This window comes from Lissotriton vulgaris, chromosome 2_1, assembly GCF_964263255.1.
Source record: "Lissotriton vulgaris chromosome 2_1, aLisVul1.2, whole genome shotgun sequence".
Classification (NCBI taxonomy): domain Eukaryota; kingdom Metazoa; phylum Chordata; class Amphibia; order Caudata; family Salamandridae; genus Lissotriton; species Lissotriton vulgaris.
The window spans coordinates 1,429,575,017-1,429,593,396 of record NC_141687.1 but is presented as its reverse complement, the minus strand read 5'-3'; the positions used below and the strand labels follow the sequence as shown (position 1 = coordinate 1,429,593,396).

Below are 18,380 nucleotides of genomic sequence, written 5' to 3'. Positions count from 1 at the left end.
TATAAGGCTGATGATTGTGTGAAACTGGCTGAGAAATGGAGTATAAGACTGGGAACCAATATAACTGCTAATAAGATCTCTGCCGTTCTTCGTAGTATCAATAGGTCAGTACAGTCCTCTAGTTTAAGCTACAACAGTATAAAACAATATGCTTCCTGTATTATACACCAGAAAAAATATCAAAATGGTCCCTAAATAGCCCAACCAGTGACCGGTCTAAATGCACCAGAATGTGACTTAATAGCGGCTGACTTAGAACACATGCTATTTTCATGTCCAGAACTGGCTGAGTTTTGGCTAGGAGTTGACCAGGTTCTGAATCAAAAACTTGTCAGATCCTCTCCTCTTACTGTATCAATGGTATTATTAGGTGTACAGGCTTTAAACAGTCCACAGAAAGATCTAATAACTATTTTACTCTCCTGTAGTAGATTGACTGTTGCCCGGGTATGGATATCACTGAAACCACCCCATATCATGGAATGGGGTCCTTGGTTAAAGAAACTTATGCTATGGAGTCCTCATTAGCTAAAATAAGAGGAGTAAGATCATTAATGAAATTGGACAAAATTTGGGGTACTTTTGTTTAAGATCCCATCTGTATTTTATATATAGGTGCTATTTTTACCCTGCAACTTGATTGCTTTTGTCTGGAAAATTAATTATTTGTTATGATTTGTGATTAGCCCTCCCCTTTCTCCATTCTTGGTTTTTCTTCCAATCCCTATTATACATATGCTTGGAATGTACTTTCTCGTGTTAATAATAAAAAGTCTTTTTGAAGAAAAAAAAAAGGATTACCAGATTATTAGGACACAATGCTCCATTTGCTCCTCTCTCAGGCTTTCTTTTTATAAACTATTTTATCACAGTGATTGAGCCCAATTTGCTTACCTGCAGTGAACTGTAACCACAATCTCCACAATACATCACCCTTTAATTGAATCCCTGGGCTGTACCCTGTACCATTGCATTCCTTGTGACACGGAGTCATAGGGGACCCACATCAAGTGTCTTCTGGCTGCTACTGCCATCTCTGCCTGTGGACACACGAAAATCAAAGCTGCTCCTTCTCCACAAACCATCCCAGCAAATCTAGTATCAACATAACAAGTTTATTTTTTTTATATTCGTGGGTATGAGCATGAAACATAAGGTAACCTGAGGCAACTGTGAATGAAACCAGAAAGAACATGGAAACCAGTAAAATCTTACTGTACGATATATCTTTGACTTTATTGCCAGCCTCGTCTTAACTTCTAAGATTCTCTGTGGTCTATGTAGACAGTACTTAATGTCCACCATAAATTTTTTTATTGGGGTTATGCCACTTGGGGTGGAAGGGGGGGGGGGGGACATCCACAATCAAGGGGTGCTATACAGTGCTTCATTTGAGGCAGCTTTTGTAGGGCCTATCCGCACTAATTTTTGGGGACTGGGACTCATTTTTCATAATCAGACCTTGACTCAGCAAGTGAGCGAAACCCACAAAAGTAAGAATGAAGGAGGAATAGAGAGACAGGAATACAAAGGGTTAAGGATAGACTAAGAATAATCTGCAGGAGGTAGAGAAAGAGACAGAAACTGCAGGATGGTGGGAGAAAGTGGCATAGCCAGCCCTATATAAAACTTTTCCAATCCTATCAAATCAAAACTGTTTTTCCTGAACGCTGAGACCTGTGCAACATGGCTGATGCCGGGTGGAGCTACTAGACAGCTGTAGAGGAGATTGGCCCTGGTTTCCCCCTCGACCGTCACCTACCCAGCCGGATATTGGACACAGTTCCTCCTAGTCTCCCTGCAATGGCTCCTTCCTTCCCTCCCTCCAACAAATTCTCGCAACATTGTCTTTGTTTACTGTAACTTACTTTGCTCTTGTAACTGATCTAACTTGTAACACAGCAATCCTAAATGTAAAGCGCTCTAATACCCTCTGGGGTCTTGTTCGTGCTATATAAAACTTTAAAAATAAATAAATTAAGTGAGTTAGAATTCAGAAGACCGCTTTCTTATTTGGCAACCCCGACATTCAGCAGCATGAGCAGTGGATTTCTGAGAAAAAAATTGGGGCCCGGCATTTATTCTTTTACAAATTGAGCCCTTCACAGTTTCCACTGATACACTGTACACAGGGCATATGAAGTCCACTACTGGTCACCTTCTTGTAACAACAACCTTGACAACATGTTGCACGTCTTAGATCTTCTATTTCCTCTTCCTAGGTTGTCCCAGTGCACAGAACTCTGGTTCTACTGATTAGAACAATGTATGTTTACGTAATGCAATTAATTTGTTTTTTGCGAACTGAATATGTGCGTATGTAAGAACGACAATAGTATTATGGGAGAAATAAGAGAGAACGCGAACGTAGCTGTAGTAGAATGCTAAATAAAATCATTACAGACTAAGGTGCACCTAAAATATGTGGCTAGCCTCCTCAAAGATTTATGTTACTCTGATTTGCAAATTCTAGAAAATGTGTAGCTTCCATAATCTATATCCTACCTTGGTTTGCACTATCTGGCAACATCTGTATGTTTCTGATGTGTTTGGTGTTTTTCTCGCGTTAGGTTGCAAATCCACATACATTTGTGGTGCTTCTGCCATCTGGCGGGGGAGCTGTAGGTTGCCTCTTATGGTAGGTATCCAAACACCTGCTATCCCTGTGATACCCAGACCTAAAATAGGGAATCTAAGAAAGTAACAAATCATGTCCTGCCACATCCCATTTGAAATATATAGGTGACTTCTGCTTTCTATGTGTACAATAGGATTCAGTTGTATGTGTTGTGCTGTGGTTGCCTATAGCAATCCTGTGGACAGCAAACATCAGTATCCAGGGTTGTGCATGGGGCCATTGACATTAATTTTGGGAAATCGTAAATCAGTAGCAAAGATGCAGCCTGCAAATTGGTCTACGAACAATACAAAATGTGTACTTGCGGGTGTATGTATAATTAGTAAATCTGTTCTGCGTTACTACAGATTTTCAGAGCTTAATTTGGATAGATTAAAAAATATATCACAGAAAATGCAACCATAGAGATCTGTTCGGTCGGTAGAAAATATCAATACTTAACTCATAATAAATGTTGAACTAATTTGATATTTCTACAGAGCGTTGAGCTTGACAATGACGAAGGAGGGGGGAGTGCTGCTCAGAAGCAGAAGATTTCCTTTCTTGAGAACAACCTGGAGCAACTTACAAAAGTTCACAAACAGGTGAGTTCAATTTTGCATTCGCACGTTTACTAATTTACCCTATTTTGTAACAAGTCATTTGTTTCCCCCTGCCTGTAGATATCCTTACTATTATGCCTTAAAAACAAATGGACATTCATACCGTGTAAACGGTTTCTACTGTTCATTATAGGAAAGTCACTTTATTTGCCATGACTGATTCTCCTGATGTCCTATGATTTTAGGCCCTGGCTATGTGGCATTTTTTAACTCTGGGCTGGTTAGGCCAACCAAATAGGTCCCAAACTGAATGTGCCCTTCCCCAAAGATGTAAAACATTTTATATACACTTCTGTCTGAAAATACTTTTTCTGAAATGTTATGTTTTTAAGAGGAGTTGGGGACTCTCAAAGTTTATGAAATACTTGGAAATTAACTCACTTGTTGTAGAGGGGTGAGTGGTAAACAGTCTCAAAGACGATCTCTACAGGAAGTTGAAAATGTCTGAGTTGTAATTCAAGCAGGTAAATACGCCTCTCGCACATTTTACAGCACAATTCAATGTCTTCAAAAGAAGTTGCTAAAATGTGATTCGTATTTCCGTCGAATTTGTGTCCTAAATCCTTGGGAAGAACTCTGTTTTGAATTCTGAATTTTAGTTATTAAATTTGTTGTAGTCATCATAATTGCATAGAAAATTATGATAAATGTTTGTGTGACTATATGTTTATGTACTGTATTTTATAGCATAAACCGCTCTAAGTGCCATGTATTGGCATTTTAAATAAGGGACATAGGTTCAAACCTATGTCCGTATCCGGAACCTCGGACGCGAATCTGGCAACTGTACCCATGATCAGGAAGGCGAGAATGGGAGTTAAATCTTTTGCCTATATAGCAACTAAATTATGGAACTCTCTTCCCCGGATCCTTATGGATTCTTTCTCTGAATCTGACTTTAGGAAGAAACTAAAAACATGGCTGTATAGCAATCACGTTCAATTTTAACTAGGTCCAAGGCCGGACTGGCCATAGCGGGCACCGGACAATCCCCCAGTGCGCGGCACGGGTGGTGGCCGGTTTTCGGCCCCTGGGGGCCGTTTTTGTTACAGGGCCGCTTTTGCAGCATAGCTGCAAAATCGGCCCTGTACCAAAATCGACCGAAAACCGGCCCTGGCAAAGAGCTCGGCGGCACCTACAACCCCCCCGAAGTGGGGAGGGGGGGCCAGCCGAGCATTTTGCCAGGGCTGGTTGTGGTTCCGCCCCTGACTAGGTCCACTGTCTTCTGCCCCTTATCTTTCTTCTATTGTTTTCTCTTTCTAGTCTGATCTATGGTCCGGTGCGGGGACACACTGTTGCGGTGTAACCAAATGCTTTACAAATGATCTTATTATTTTATTATTGTTCGATATCCATATTGTTGTTTATCATGACATATTTTCGAATTAGGTCTACATTTGTCTACACTTAACGATGCCTTAATAGAGAAATGCACAAATATGTCTCAATTAAATTAAACTCAGTTACAGTTTTTAAAAACAAAACAATATAGCTTTATTCCATTGTACTCCGCTTTACATGATGCAGTTGTCATTTAGGGATTTTGCTTATCGCTTATGAAACGCTTTGGTCAGTTTTTCATAACCCTGTTACAAACTCTTTAAAAAAAGAAAATTCATATGTGTAAAGTTTTAAATATCAACGTTTTTTTTCCTATAATCATTTCTATAAACTATGGTTTTGTAGATTCTTTCAATGATTTGGGATATAGAGGTTATTTTTTTTTTTTTTAATTTTTATTTTTGGTGCAAAACAAAGATAGTAAGTACAATGTCATCCATCGCATTCTCATACATAAGTTACTAGGTGGATGAAGTGATACAGTATTCACAATGGCAAAACTTATAACATCCACGGTAGTATAGAGCTTTGCAGGTCTCATCGACGATGTGATGAACAGGAATATACTTGTGTCGTAAAAAATACAGTTTGCGATTTTGTGTTTTGTTGGCTACTATTCGTCTGAGTCTTGCCTTTCACACCTTGCAATAAACATAAAACAGTAAAAATAGCACACTTAGTCCGGCACGTACTTGAAGTAGTAGCTTTTGGCACTCGTAGCACAGTCCATCTGTAAAGAGAGCAGTGTATTGTTGCATAGCCCCCTAATTCCCACTCCCTCCCATGCCACCTCCCACGGCTGTACCCCTCCACTTCTGTTGCGCTCGCCCTATTTACCTAATTACAACCCAATCAACGCTCTTCGTCACTCTCTGACCCTTCGTCGTCACCTTCCTCCAGTGGTTCGCAGATATCCCCTCTGTAGGTGTTCCAGGATTGCCACACCCCGTTCCATTTACGTGGGTTACCCCTCAATTTGTACACCGCCCTTTCAGTCAACATGAGCATGTCCATGTTGCGGAGCCATTGGGGCAGCGTGGGGAGGTCAGCCGACCCCCACTTCTGTGCTATGTCCCGTTTTGCTGTTACCATCCCCACTGTGACCCAGGTTCTTGCATAAAAGGTGAGGTCAGTCGGCTCCCAGATGTTTAGCAGACAGAGCCGTGAGTCTAGGGTGAGGGTGGTGTGAAGTGCTTGGGCCATCGTGCGTACTACCCGTTGCCAGTAGCCGACTAACAATGGACATTCCCACACCGTGTGTATGAAGGTCCCTTCTGCCCCGCAGCCCCTAAGGCAATATGGATGATCCGCCCTGTGCAGTTTGTGAAGTAATGTACGGGTGTAATAGATTCTGTGAAGAAATTTTAGCTGCACTAGGCGAAATTTAGACGATATGCCTGCTTCACGAGGGGATGCCATGGCTGTGTTCCAGTCATGTTCATCCAGGTCACCCACTTCCGCCATCCATTTGTCCTTCAGTTTCCCCAGTGGATCAGGCATATTGTTAATCAGCTTGCGGTATGTCAGCGATGTCGCCCCTTCTTGCATGAAGTCGGTAAGTAGGCGATCCTCCAGGGGGGAGGATTCGGGCAGGGGCGTGTCTGGTGAGATCGCTGCTTGTAGTGCGTGTCGGACCTGGATGTATCTGTAGAGCTCTGTGTTCCCCAACTCGTATTGGTCCTGCAAAGTGGCAAAGGAGATCACTCCTTCCCTCGTCCACATGTCCCCCACCGTGGAGATGCCGATGCTGTCCCATTGTGTGAAGCCCTTAGAGCGCCGCAAGTGGCCCAACGCCTTTGTGTCCCAAAGGGGCGTAAGTTTCGTAATGACGCCATCCCACTTCAACTTTGCCTGTGCCTTGTACCATATGCGGACCGTGTGTTTCGTAGGCCCAGTGAGTTTTGCCGCTACTCCACGGTGGTACAGTGGGGCCAGTAAGGTGTTCGCACCCAGTTGCGCCCTGTCGGCCTTGTACGCTGGGTCTTCCTGCGGGGCATGTATCCATTGGTTAAGGATTTTGAGTTGGGCCGCCCAGTAGTACAACTGTACATTCGGGAGGGCGATGCCCCCGTCGTACCACCCCCTGTTCAGTTTAGTGTGAGAAATGCGGGCTGGCTGGTTGCCCCATAACAGGCCCGAGATCTGCGCCGTTATTTTCTGGAGGTAGCCATCCGGCACCAAATACGGGGCGTTCTCCAGCACATATAGGAAGCGTGGCAGAGCCATCATTTTAAATAGTGCTGCACGGCCAAGGAGCGTTAGGGGGAGATCCTTCCAATGGCGCACGTCCCCTCGGAGACGGGCCAAGGGGGGTTGTAGGTTGAGGCGTGAGAAGTCTGCCTCGTTCCGGGTGATATGAATCCCCAGGTATTTAAATGACGTGTGCGCCAGTTCCAGTGGGCAGGAGTCTGGGAGAGGCGGGAGTGGCCCCCGCAGTTCAAAAAGGATGGACTTGGCCCAGTTAACGGTGTAACCCGAGATTCGCCCATGAGCCGTACAGAGAGCCAGGAGGTTAGGGAGACTCTCTTCCAGATCCGTGAGATAGATCAGCATGTCGTCTGCGTAGAGGGACACTCTGTCCTCCCATAACGGGGTCCATTGTATCCCTTTCAGGAGTTGGGTGGTACGTATCGTAACCGTCAGCGGTTCTAAAACTAAGGCGAAGAGCAGGGGTGAAAGCGGGCAGCCCTGTCGTGTGCCTCTGCCTAGGGAGAAGGTGTTTGAAATGTGGCCGTTGGCCGTCACCTGCGCCACCGGGTCCCTGTACAGCATTCGTATCCAGGAAAGGAACACCGGGCCAAAACCCATACGTGTGAGCACTGCGAAGAGGTAGCTCCATTCCACCATGTCAAACGCCATCTTGGCGTCCAAGGAGAGGATGGCAGCCGGTTCTTGCAGAAGTGGAACTCGCGCCAACACACCATGCACCCTGCGGAGATTTAAAGCAGTGCTGCGGTGTGGCATGAATCCGGACTGGTCCGGGTGGATCAGGTGTGACAGAGTCGGCAAGATCCTATTCGCCAACACTTTGGCAATAATTTTGGCCTCCGGGTTCAAAAGGGAGATCGGTCTATATGAGGAGCACTCGTTGGGGGGCTTACCTGGCTTCGGTATCGCCACAATAGTAGCCATCCGCTGATCTAGCGGCAGCATACCCTGTGTTCTAGATTCCTCATACATATTGAGTAGGGGTGTGCTTAAGGATTCAGCCATGACTTTCAACCATTCAATGGGAATCCCGCTGGGGCCCATCGCTTTGCCTGGATGAAGGGCGCCTATAGCCAGCTGGATCTCCTCCACCGTGAGAGGCGCGTCTATGTCCTCGGACATTTCTGGTGTCAGCTCTGGCAAGGGAACATGTTCAAGGGCAGTCTGCACCTCCCCCTCCTCTACCACTATCTCTGGGGTGTAAACTGAGGTGAAATAATCGGCGAGGACGTTTACTATCTCATCGGGGCGGGTGTGGTTGTTGCCCTGTGGGTCCGTAAGTTGCAAGATATTCTTTCCCCCCCCCTGTCTCTTGTCCAACCATGCCAGCAATTTACTGGCCTTGTCTCCAATATCATATACCCTGTGCTGTGTAGCCGCAATGTCCGACATCGTGACCCTGCGCATGTGATCTGTAAGGCGGTGCTGGTGGATCTGGAGTTCGTGAAGCGTGTCGTCTGAGGGGTTCGCCATATGGGCCGCGTTGGCCCGCTCTAGGCCTAGCTCTATCTCGAGGGCCTCCCGCCTGTGCGTCTTTTTGTGATTCGCGATCACTGCTATGGCTTGACCCCTGAACACTGTCTTATACGCCTCCCACAGTATGGAGGGGGAGGCCACCGAGGATTGGTTTTCTTCGAAGTACTGTCGGATTGCCCTCTTCAAATCCTTGTTAATCCGGGGCACTTTGAGGTAGCCTGGGAAAATCGGGAATAATCTGCGCCGTGCCATGGTTGAAGTGGTGAGTGTCAATGTGAGTGGCGAGTGATCGGAGACCCCCCGTGGTAGTATCTCGGCTTCGGCTATCGTAAGGTGACCATTAATCAAAGTAAAGAGGTAGTCTATCCTAGACAGGCTATTGTGTGTGGCCGAGTAGTATGTGTATTGTTGCTGAGTAGGGTGCAGAGCGCGCCAAACGTCCACCAACCCCTGTGCAGTCAGGAATGTCTGGAGCCTGTTGGGCCCACCTGTGTGTGTACGTGGGGGAAAGCGGTCCTCTGAGTTTGTGAGTGTCATGTTGAAGTCCCCACCTATGAGTAGTTCCCCATCAGGGAGTGTTAGCAGAAATTTGCCCAGATCCGGCAAGGCCTCAGAGTGCAGTGCTGGTGGTATGTAGACAGAGACTACATTAAAGAGCTTCCCCTCCCACTGGCCATGAACTGCCGCGAATCTGCCATGGTCATCCGTTGCAGTAGACTTGACAATGAATTTGGAAGATTTTTTCTGCAGGATGCCGGTGCCACGGGATCCCGAAGTGAACTCCGCGTGCACTATCATATGATAGCCTCTCCTATCTAGGGCCTTCGTGGCCGCTCCCGACAGGTGTGTCTCCTGCAGGAGAATGAGAGCCGGGCCCCGTCTCCTTATCCCCTGCAACACTAGCCCTCGCTTAATCTTATCCCCCAGGCCCCTCACATTCCAGGACATGACAATCAGTGAGTTCTTCGTGGTTGGGCTATCCGTTGCAGCCATTGCTAGACTCCCAATCAGACCTCCCTGCGCCCCGAGTGTGCCAGAAGTTCTTGGTTACATAAGACATGCCTAGATACTGAAGTGTGCATAGAACGTAAACTTGTAGGACCAAGAAGTCCCATAGAAAAAGCTTATTCAACTCTTCCCCCCTCCCTGCCCCCCTGCTATAAGGACTCAAAACTGCCCGCCCCCCCAACTTAGCAGAGTGCATACCCCATCCCCAAACCAGTGTACTTGCGCGTTGGGGTGAGGGACTCTCCGCAGCCGGCAGTCTCTCATTCACACCCCCGGAGGCCCTTCACCCAGTGTCCAATGGCGGGAAGCGCTTCACAGCTTAACAGTCTCAATACTTAAGTGAGAATGAATTGTCCCCAAGCGTTCATTGTTCCTCAGTCTCGTCTCCGCCGCCTTCAGCTCCCAAAGAGTCACTGTTGTCCGGCCACCCGCCGGAGGCCTGCGAGTCTCTGCGATGGCTGTCAGCCCGATCTTTTCTGGAGCGATTCGTCCGTCTGTGGTTCTGACCCGGTCTCCATCCCTCGAGCCATTCTTGCACGTTTTCCGGGCTGTCGAAGAACCAGGTTTTGTTCTCCGCTACCACCCGTAGTCTTGCGGGGAATAACATGGAGTACGGCAGTTCCCTGGACCTCAGTTCCTTTTTCACGTCGAAAAATGTGCGTCGCCGACGGGCGACTTCCGCGGTGTAGTCGGGGAAGATGGCAATGGTGGCGTTCTGGATCTTGAGGGGAGGGGAGGACCTGGCTGCCTGTAGGATTATGTCCCGGTCACGGAAGTTAAACAGACGTGCCACTATGGGTCGCGGGTTAGCCCCTGGCTTCGGTTGGCCACCCGGGACTCGATGGGCCCTCTCCACCGAAAAGAAGTTGGACAGTCCCTTTGGCTTTAGTTCGTTAGTGATCAGGTTCTCTACGAAGAGATCCATCGCCTTCACGCCTTCCGATTCCGGCACCCCTATAATGCGGATATTGTTGCGCCTGGAACGCCCCTCCTGCTCATCCAGCTTTTCCCGAAGCATTCTATTGTCCTGCGCCATCTTCCCCATTTCACGCTGGAGTTCCGCGACGTCTTCCACCAGCGATTTCGTGATCACCTCCATACTCTTGACCTTTTCCGACATTTTGTGGAGGTCTGCTCGAAGTAGGGTGACGTCCGTGGAGATTCCGCCGACAGTTGTTTGCAGTTGTGCCAATGCAACCATGACGTCGTCCAGCGTGGCCTTTTTACCCCCAGGGGAGTCGGCCGTCTTACCGGTCTGTTCTTTCCCTGCCGGGGATCCGGTGGGCTTATCGGAGGTAAAGCGATCCATACGAGTCTGTGTGACGCCGCCCTTAGGGCCTTTCCCCTGCCATGCCGCCGAGTGTTGTGCTCCTCGTGCCCCTACGCGCCAGGATGTGAGGATCAGTGCAGGCCCCCAGACCAGTCCGATTCAGCAACGAGCAGGTCGGGCGTGCTTCTTCGGGGCGCGAGGTGCTCCGTTAGTCGCCAAGTGTGTGGCGACTGCCAGGTCACAAGATGGCGGGTATTCACTCCGTTGTCGATGCCCAGGCTCTCGGCACGTTAGGTGATGACCTTCGAGGCTGTCCGGATTCCAGCGGTCCCTCCCATGGGAACTGCTTCCTTGATTCGCCTGAGCCGCCGTCTCCGACCTCCCGAGGTGCAGTCGACTTGTTGAGGCCACCGCCGCACGGGCACTTCCGGTCCAAGTTCTCCGGTCAGGATGCACTTCCGGCGGGGTGAAAAGCCAGGGAAGGTCCCGGCTCTGGAGGTGTTGGCAGGCCGGTCGGAGGCTTCGACGTATCTTTGGCTACGGACGTCGGATTTTTTCGCTGCTTGTCGCTGCTCACTCCGCCCGGTCCTGGGATCCGGTGCCTGCCTTTGGGGCTTGAAGTTGTAACGGATTTTGTATCGGATCGACGAAGAGGCCGCTCCAGCCGCGGAGCTTGTCCCTTATGCTGCCGCCATGATCGGCTGCTAGCCACGCCCCTATAGAGGTTATTTTTAAGCCAAAATGGAATCTCAGCCAAGATTTTCAAAGGTTAGAGGAGCCCACTATTCCCATTAAAATGATATGCACCACATTGTGAAATATGATGGACTATTTACAGCATCCCTAAGTTTAAAAAATAAATGTTTGAAAAATTTGATTTAAAGAATGTATTTTTAGTGTGCTAACCTGTGGTGTGATTCGAACACTATAGTTGGTCCGTGACAACGCAGATCTTCGCTGTGAACTTCCTAAATTGGAAAAGCGTCTCAGGGCTACGGCTGAGAGAGTTAAGGCCCTGGAGAGTGCACTGAAGGAAGCCAAGGAAAATGCCATGCGTGATCGGAAACGATACCAGCAGGAAGTGGACCGTATCAAGGAGGCTGTCCGAGCCAAGAACATGGCACGGAGAGCGCACACAGCTCAGATTGGTAAGGAGATTGTATGACTCTTAATGATCTTCATGAAGGTGTGTAGTAAACAATTAAAGCAGAGTATTGAGTGAACTATTCTATTACTTCATGGTTGTTGAAATGTATAGTCTTACTTCATAACTAATACATAGAATGGAATAACCTTAAAGCATAAGTCCAAAGTGCTTGATTGATACCATAGAAAAAGGTGAAGGACTACAAAAACTTCTTGAAAACAATAGAGCAAACATATTAAAAAAAATCTGTCTGTGGGTCACTCTTTATGGAATGCAACCCAGAATGGTCAATGATTGAAGGGAACACGTATTACTATTTCAAATAAAATCTGAGACGTTGTGTCCAATTTTATTCTGAGCTAAATCATGCAGGCTTAACTCCTAGTACAATCCACATTAAAGCTCTTTTGTGCAAAGTGTGCCTTGATGTTTGTGCACACACACGTATTAATTGAAGGTTTAATATGAACAAAAATTTGTGGGATTATCCTTGCTTATTTATATATTAATTCTCTAGGTTTCAAATGCATTTTGCTTGTTAACATTGACAAAATATGTACCCAGAATCATTTAAGGAAGGTTTTGTAATATTTCGTAACACAGGGTCATTGCTGTGAGAGACCTTTTTTTTGTAATGCCAAAGTAACAGAACTGGAATGATTTCAGTCTAGACATTTTAAATGAGCTACCTTGACAATGTTGTTGGCTTCGTTATTAGTGGTTCGCCTCATAATTGCACGAGAGAAATAAAAAGATATATACTTAACTTGCATTTCCTTATAAACCCATTGCAATCCTAAAAGATGTGTCTGATGGTTTGGACTAGGGACTGCGAGAAAAGTAATTTCCCCAACTTGGAAATTTACTTAAGCAAGCGCAATCTCGTTTTGAGAAACATGGTCAGTAATCTGCCTTGGAGACTGGCCTTAGGTTTCAGAAGGATCTGGGGTTAGAGTGGAAAGAAACAAGACTTCTTCAAAGGAGGAATTGCTGATAATGAGAATAAGAAGGCAGGGCTACTTTCTCCGCAAATGTTTTCATCAGTTTACCTGAGAAAGAATTGTCAGCATATAGAACGTGTTTTGTGGGTTGTCAGCATGCGTAGCTATTTGCTTGGATTTTAAATAGTTATAACAATTACTGTTGAGATTTTTCCTTTCTGGTATCCCAAGGGGAGTAGATTGAAATACATGTTTTAGTTTTTCTCCGAGATGAAGTAGGATATGTTGGTGCAAATCATATTAGAGCTTTGAATAATTTGCTTTTGTGTTGGATGGATGCAGGTATAAGTAGCTTGAAATAGAATTCTTGGGTAGGTTGAGGTTTTGTTGATTTGATTTTTTAAATAATCCACTTTGGTGGGGAGAACTAGATCTTTCTGAACGTTTCTTTGAGATTTTAGAGCTTGTAAAGTTTCAGGTGTTTTAAGGGCCCCCGAGGTTTCTGTGTTTACGTAATGATTCTTGCGTTTATACTTAGATTATTTGTGTAATGGGTGGTGGAATGTTTTACCTTGATGGATTTATGAGTGAGAAACACTGGTTTCTATGTAGCTTTCTCATTGTAGTGATTTCTATAATCTTCACTGAAGGAAAGAACAGTTCAAGTTGTTGCTCTAGGTTTTGGTTCCAGAAATAGTTATTGAATAGATTGATATTTTAGTACCATCTGGAATGCTTTCGTTGTAGGAGATAACCTTAATTGAAAAGTTCTAGAATTGGGATGTGAGATGGTGTAATAGTGATCGGACCAGTCTACGTTTATTGGAGTGTCCGGGTTGAAAGGGTTACCTTGGGGGAATTAATGAGGTTAAGAGACATGTTGTATGAGGCTGGATAATGTGCAGAATTAGTTTAGTCTAGAAAAGACTGAGATTTTGCTGGTGTTTCAAATAGCTATTTAACTGAGATTGTAGTTATGTTCCATGAAGGCAGTAGTATGGTTTCGTGGACTATGGATAGTATGAAAGTAGATGAGTTTTTATTAAAAATTTGAAAGATATGAGAGAGGCTGTGCGCATTCCATTATCTCTGGGTATACTAGCTAACTTCTTCCATTTTTGTGGAATCTGTCATTGTTTAAAATAGAAAAGCATTATGGAGCTAGACTGTGAAATGATGAAGTGAAAGTGTGGGAAGCCATGCTACACCGATGAAGAACACACCCAAGGCATGTCCTAACAAGGTTGGCCTTTTTAGTGGAGGCTGTTGGAGAGATCTGGCATTTATAACCATTCACTTTAATGTAAATGTAAATTGATACTTGTATAGCGCACTACTCACCCGCAAGGGGGTTGATTTTGTAATAGATACAGTTAGTGTTAGTTTTGAGATGAATGAGTAGGTCTCATTTTGGGCTGTAGAATGGGACTAGTAGGATCTCTGTGTTTTGAAAGGCACATACTTCTGTTTTCAAAATAGATGGAAGAATTCATCGAACTGATTTGATAATAGGAGGAATACCTTTGTTGTGAATATTAATGTGAAGGGATACATGTTTGCCTGATATGGACATTTAAGAGTGAATAGGTGCATTTAGAAGTGCAGCAAACTGTATGAGTGTGCACACTTACGTATTACTGTGGGTGAGGAGGATCTTAGAGGCATGCATAATTTTGAACCCATTAAGGAAATGGCATTATGAGGATGAAAATAATTCTGTAGTGTTTTCTGCTTGAGTCTGCGATTGGATTGTTCTTACCCATATAACCACATAATGAAACAAAACTTTGTATGTATTTACCTGAGCTCAGTGCTGTGCGCTGAAACTTGGCATGAACTTGCTGTCCAGCTATCCTTGTATGTCTCTTTTTGCCTTGACCTAAACATTTAGGGGAACTTGGTGGTACAACCCACACCACCAAACCAATGCTTATTTTCCATTCCCTTTGGAATACTTTCCCCTTCTTCAGCCACCATTTTACCTCACTTGGTAGCCTTCAATTCGAACTAGAGATTCAAATGTGCTTGCTGATGCCTTGGCCTATTCATAGCCTTGCCTGACTTTTCACATAGCCACAATTTCTACCCTCTTACATAGGAACAGTATTTGACAAAGAGAGTTCTTACAGCTGAGTGCTATAAATGTGGCAGATGTCAAAAGAACAAAGTATGTTAACTGTGCACTGCCCTCTCAATTCATTTTAGTTAGGCAATATTAGATGTTTTTGGCTTTTGGGAAGTGAAAGAAGGTATTAATTGGTCCTTTCGCATGGCACCATAGATCTTGACTCTAAACGGGACCTGTCTCCAAATGCGTGATAACATGAAGGCCCTTTGATAGCATGCTTATGTGAAACTCTTGTATACCCATTGTAGACAACTTAAAAACCCAGGGGCTCATGTCAAGCAAAACATGTTTTTGCAAAAAGCAGATTAACCAAGCTAGAGTGCTTATTAACTGCCTTTTGGAACTACTGAGAAGATTACAATTTATAAGAGAAACTTGAGGCATCAAAAGCGATTATATAGGTTCTAAATTAGACTTAATTAATGCTACATTTTTGAGCCCACGTACCTGTAATCACATCAACAAAATACATGGTTCTAGTTATAATTAGGGCTGCAAAAAGGAGCACATCTGCAAATTTTGTTTGAAATGCATAGATGCTGTCTCCATCTTAAGTGGAATGTAAAACACTTGCCATTATTCTCCTGGCAATCAATGGTCAGTGCCTGGCTATATAAGAAATATCATTGAGATACACAATCCAATGGCCCTCAATATGAGGAAAGCAACTAATTCAACTGCAGCAGACCAACAGAGCTAGTTATGAGGCATAACTCGGCTTTGATGAAGGAGGATACTCAATGGCCTGCTTAACCCTCTTCTGTTCTCTAGGCTGGAAATGCTTTACTATTTAGGAAACAAAGACCATCCTCCAGTAGCTACGTTTTGTCACAAAGGCCAGGGTTTGTTCATAGGATTGGGTATTCTCTGTGGGTTGGAATGAACTTCATGAAAGCCAATTGATGGTGATGACCATCCTGACAACCAACTGATGGCTTTGAGATGTTGGTTTCACTTTCTTGAAATTTGATTTGTGCTTCACAGCTATAGTTTAAGGCCTGCGCAATTCGGTGGACATCTGTTGAGGAAAAATAGTAAACTTGACTCTTTTATGGATTTGCTTTGGTAGATATTTGTAGGTGATTTTTGTGCTTGGCTCCCCAAGAAAGTGTGGTAACCTTCTTCTTTGGATGGATCAACAGTGGCAAATAGGACTAGCAATGTCGACCATGTAGAATTATAGATGGGTAACCGTGAATCACGGGATGTTTTTCACGAAGGGGTTCTGAGCGACAAAGAGAGCGAAGCACGAGTTACCTATCATGTCTCTCAGAACTCCAATGTGAAAAACATCCCAGTAATTCACTTTTATCTATAACTAAAGTTACGGATGGCCCCAAAACCATCTTTCCTGGCTTTGCAAAATTACAGCCCTATTACAGTTTAGTGAATTCAGAATAAGGGATAATGAGGGATATAGAATTTGAACACCCTCTTAAATCACATGTTCCCTCTTTCCAGACTGTTTTCTTCAGGTATGACTGAGACAAATCTGTACAGGAAACATATTTTGGACAACTTGTAATGTCGCATAAGCAGCAAAACTCATTTACCCCGATGTGGCAATCTTGTCATGAGGGTCACCATGCTCCTATGTTAACATAACAAACCGGCATGAAAGCAATGGCTCTTCCCTTTCCTCAAACGCATTAGATCTGCCTTGACAACATTCAAAGCATCAGAGTTCTTGGCCATTTGATCTTCTTTGACAGGATTGTAACATTTTTCTACAGTATTCATTGTGCACATTTTTGTTTCAACAAGTTGATATCATGGAGTGTAAAAGTGTTTTCAGGTAACTTTTTTGTAAACTCTCGTTTGTGTTCAATTTCCCTCCACAGCAAAGCCCATCCGCCCTGGACATTACCCAGCATCATCCCCAACAACAATCCATTCCCTTCGAGGAGGAGGAGGTTCATCACACTCCACCTACTACCAGAACCTTAAATAAAATCAGAAGTAAGTGCTTTCAAATTCTGTACGTGGCCAAGTCTATTATCATGCATTGGCGGGAGGAACAGTCCACGCAGTCTGATCTAATGAAGGGTTTAAACCCCACAACCTGTCATCTTATGATATGGAAGACCCATTTTGTTCCTCAGACGTCAGCTACTCTGCACTATTCTCACTCTGTCTAAACAGCAGACTACAGCATGGTTCATGACATGCCACAATGCACAAAACTCAAATTCATGTTCAGATTCCAGAAATATTGATATATTTAAGAAATTGCGCAACTTATATATGGCAAAATTCCTACTGTGTTCTCTTTGATGATGTCTGTTGGAAAGCTCAATATTATTCCAATTCCCCAACCCCTGTAAATAGCAGGTTATCAATTTCAAAATAATGTAAACAGGTAAAAAAAAATCGGAGAACAACTTTAATTTTAGCCAACATTGTTGTAATCAGACAAAAGAGGGGTCATTTACACAGGCAATAAGTAAGCTAGCCCAGCAGTTAGTCAGCGGTTCTGACCTCTGCTCCCCTGAACATCACCCCCACCCGGCTTGTGGGGTAGTTTATACGGAAAGTGCATCCGCCGGTACCTCAGATACACTTTCATTACTCTTGGATGCTGAACAGGCTGTCATGTGGAAGGAGCCTGTTTGGCATTCTCTTTTGCTTTGCAGCTACAAACCCCCAAGAACATCAGTTTGTTTCTGAAAAGCAGAACCAAATGTCCCCGATTCACATTGTTGTGTCTTTGTTGTTAAAGCATGACTGGATTCATCAGTTTGATCAGGTATCTTTATTGGTTTCGGTACAGCTCTCGATCTTGCGTCCTGCCTCCTGCCCAGCTCCTGCCTGACTACCGTCCCGCACTCCTTGACCAGAAGTGGTGTCTGGTTCATTGCTCCCTCCCATCAGTCAGGGTCCAGGGTCCTAGTGCCTTGTGCCCAGGTCATGACATCTCCCCCTTTGTTGTTGCAAAAAGACAGAGAGATTGGAGAGATGAGAGAGAGATTATATATATATATATATATATATATATATATATATATATATATATATATATATATATATATATATATATATATATATATATATATATAATCATCATTGGTCCTCATCACATTCCTTCAATCAGTCTCTTTGGTCTTATGCACTCTGTTCTCTGCCGTGTGTCCCCGTTGTCCATCTGTGCGTCCTCATCCTATCTCATGCCTGTGTCTCCTGTTGCAATCGCTCCTCCGTCTTCATCTACAATCTTGAGTTCCTTGACGTGTGAGCTGTTTCGCGTGATGTGGTAACGTCCTGCTGATGCTGTTATCATGGACCCTTTCACCTCGGAGTGGCGTGTCTCCTTGCATCTGCACATGTCTTCATTTTCTCCTTTTCCTCTTGATCTTTGGTGGCAATGCTGCTTTGCTCTGGCTTGGCTGCTGCTTCCAGCTTCGGTAACCTGGTCCTGCTAGATCTGCCCAGCACTAGCTCAGCGGGACACCGTCCGGTGGAGCTGTGAGGGGAGTTGAGATAGTCCCTTATTACTTGCCACAGAGCCTACCCTATTGAGATCTGCGCCAGGTTTGCTCTTTGGGTAGCCTTCTTAATGTTGCCCATAAATCTTTCCACCATGCCATTTGCTTGTGGCCTCATGGGCGTTATTTTCCTGTGGTG

General features: G+C 44.9%; 1 protein-coding gene across 1 annotated transcript in view; it reads left to right on the top strand.

Annotated features, from left to right (window-relative positions):
- KIF5C (kinesin family member 5C) overlaps window positions 1–18,380 on the top strand; it is a 548,720-nt gene that overhangs the window by 452,967 nt on the left and 77,373 nt on the right. Inside the window, exons 23-25 of the mRNA XM_086957253.1 lie at window positions 3,118–3,222; window positions 11,475–11,691; window positions 16,601–16,718. Coding sequence (XP_086813379.1) covers window positions 3,118–3,222; window positions 11,475–11,691; window positions 16,601–16,710 — 432 coding nt within the window. The 3' untranslated portion in view covers window positions 16,711–16,718. The remainder of the gene's footprint in view (window positions 1–3,117; window positions 3,223–11,474; window positions 11,692–16,600; window positions 16,719–18,380) is intronic.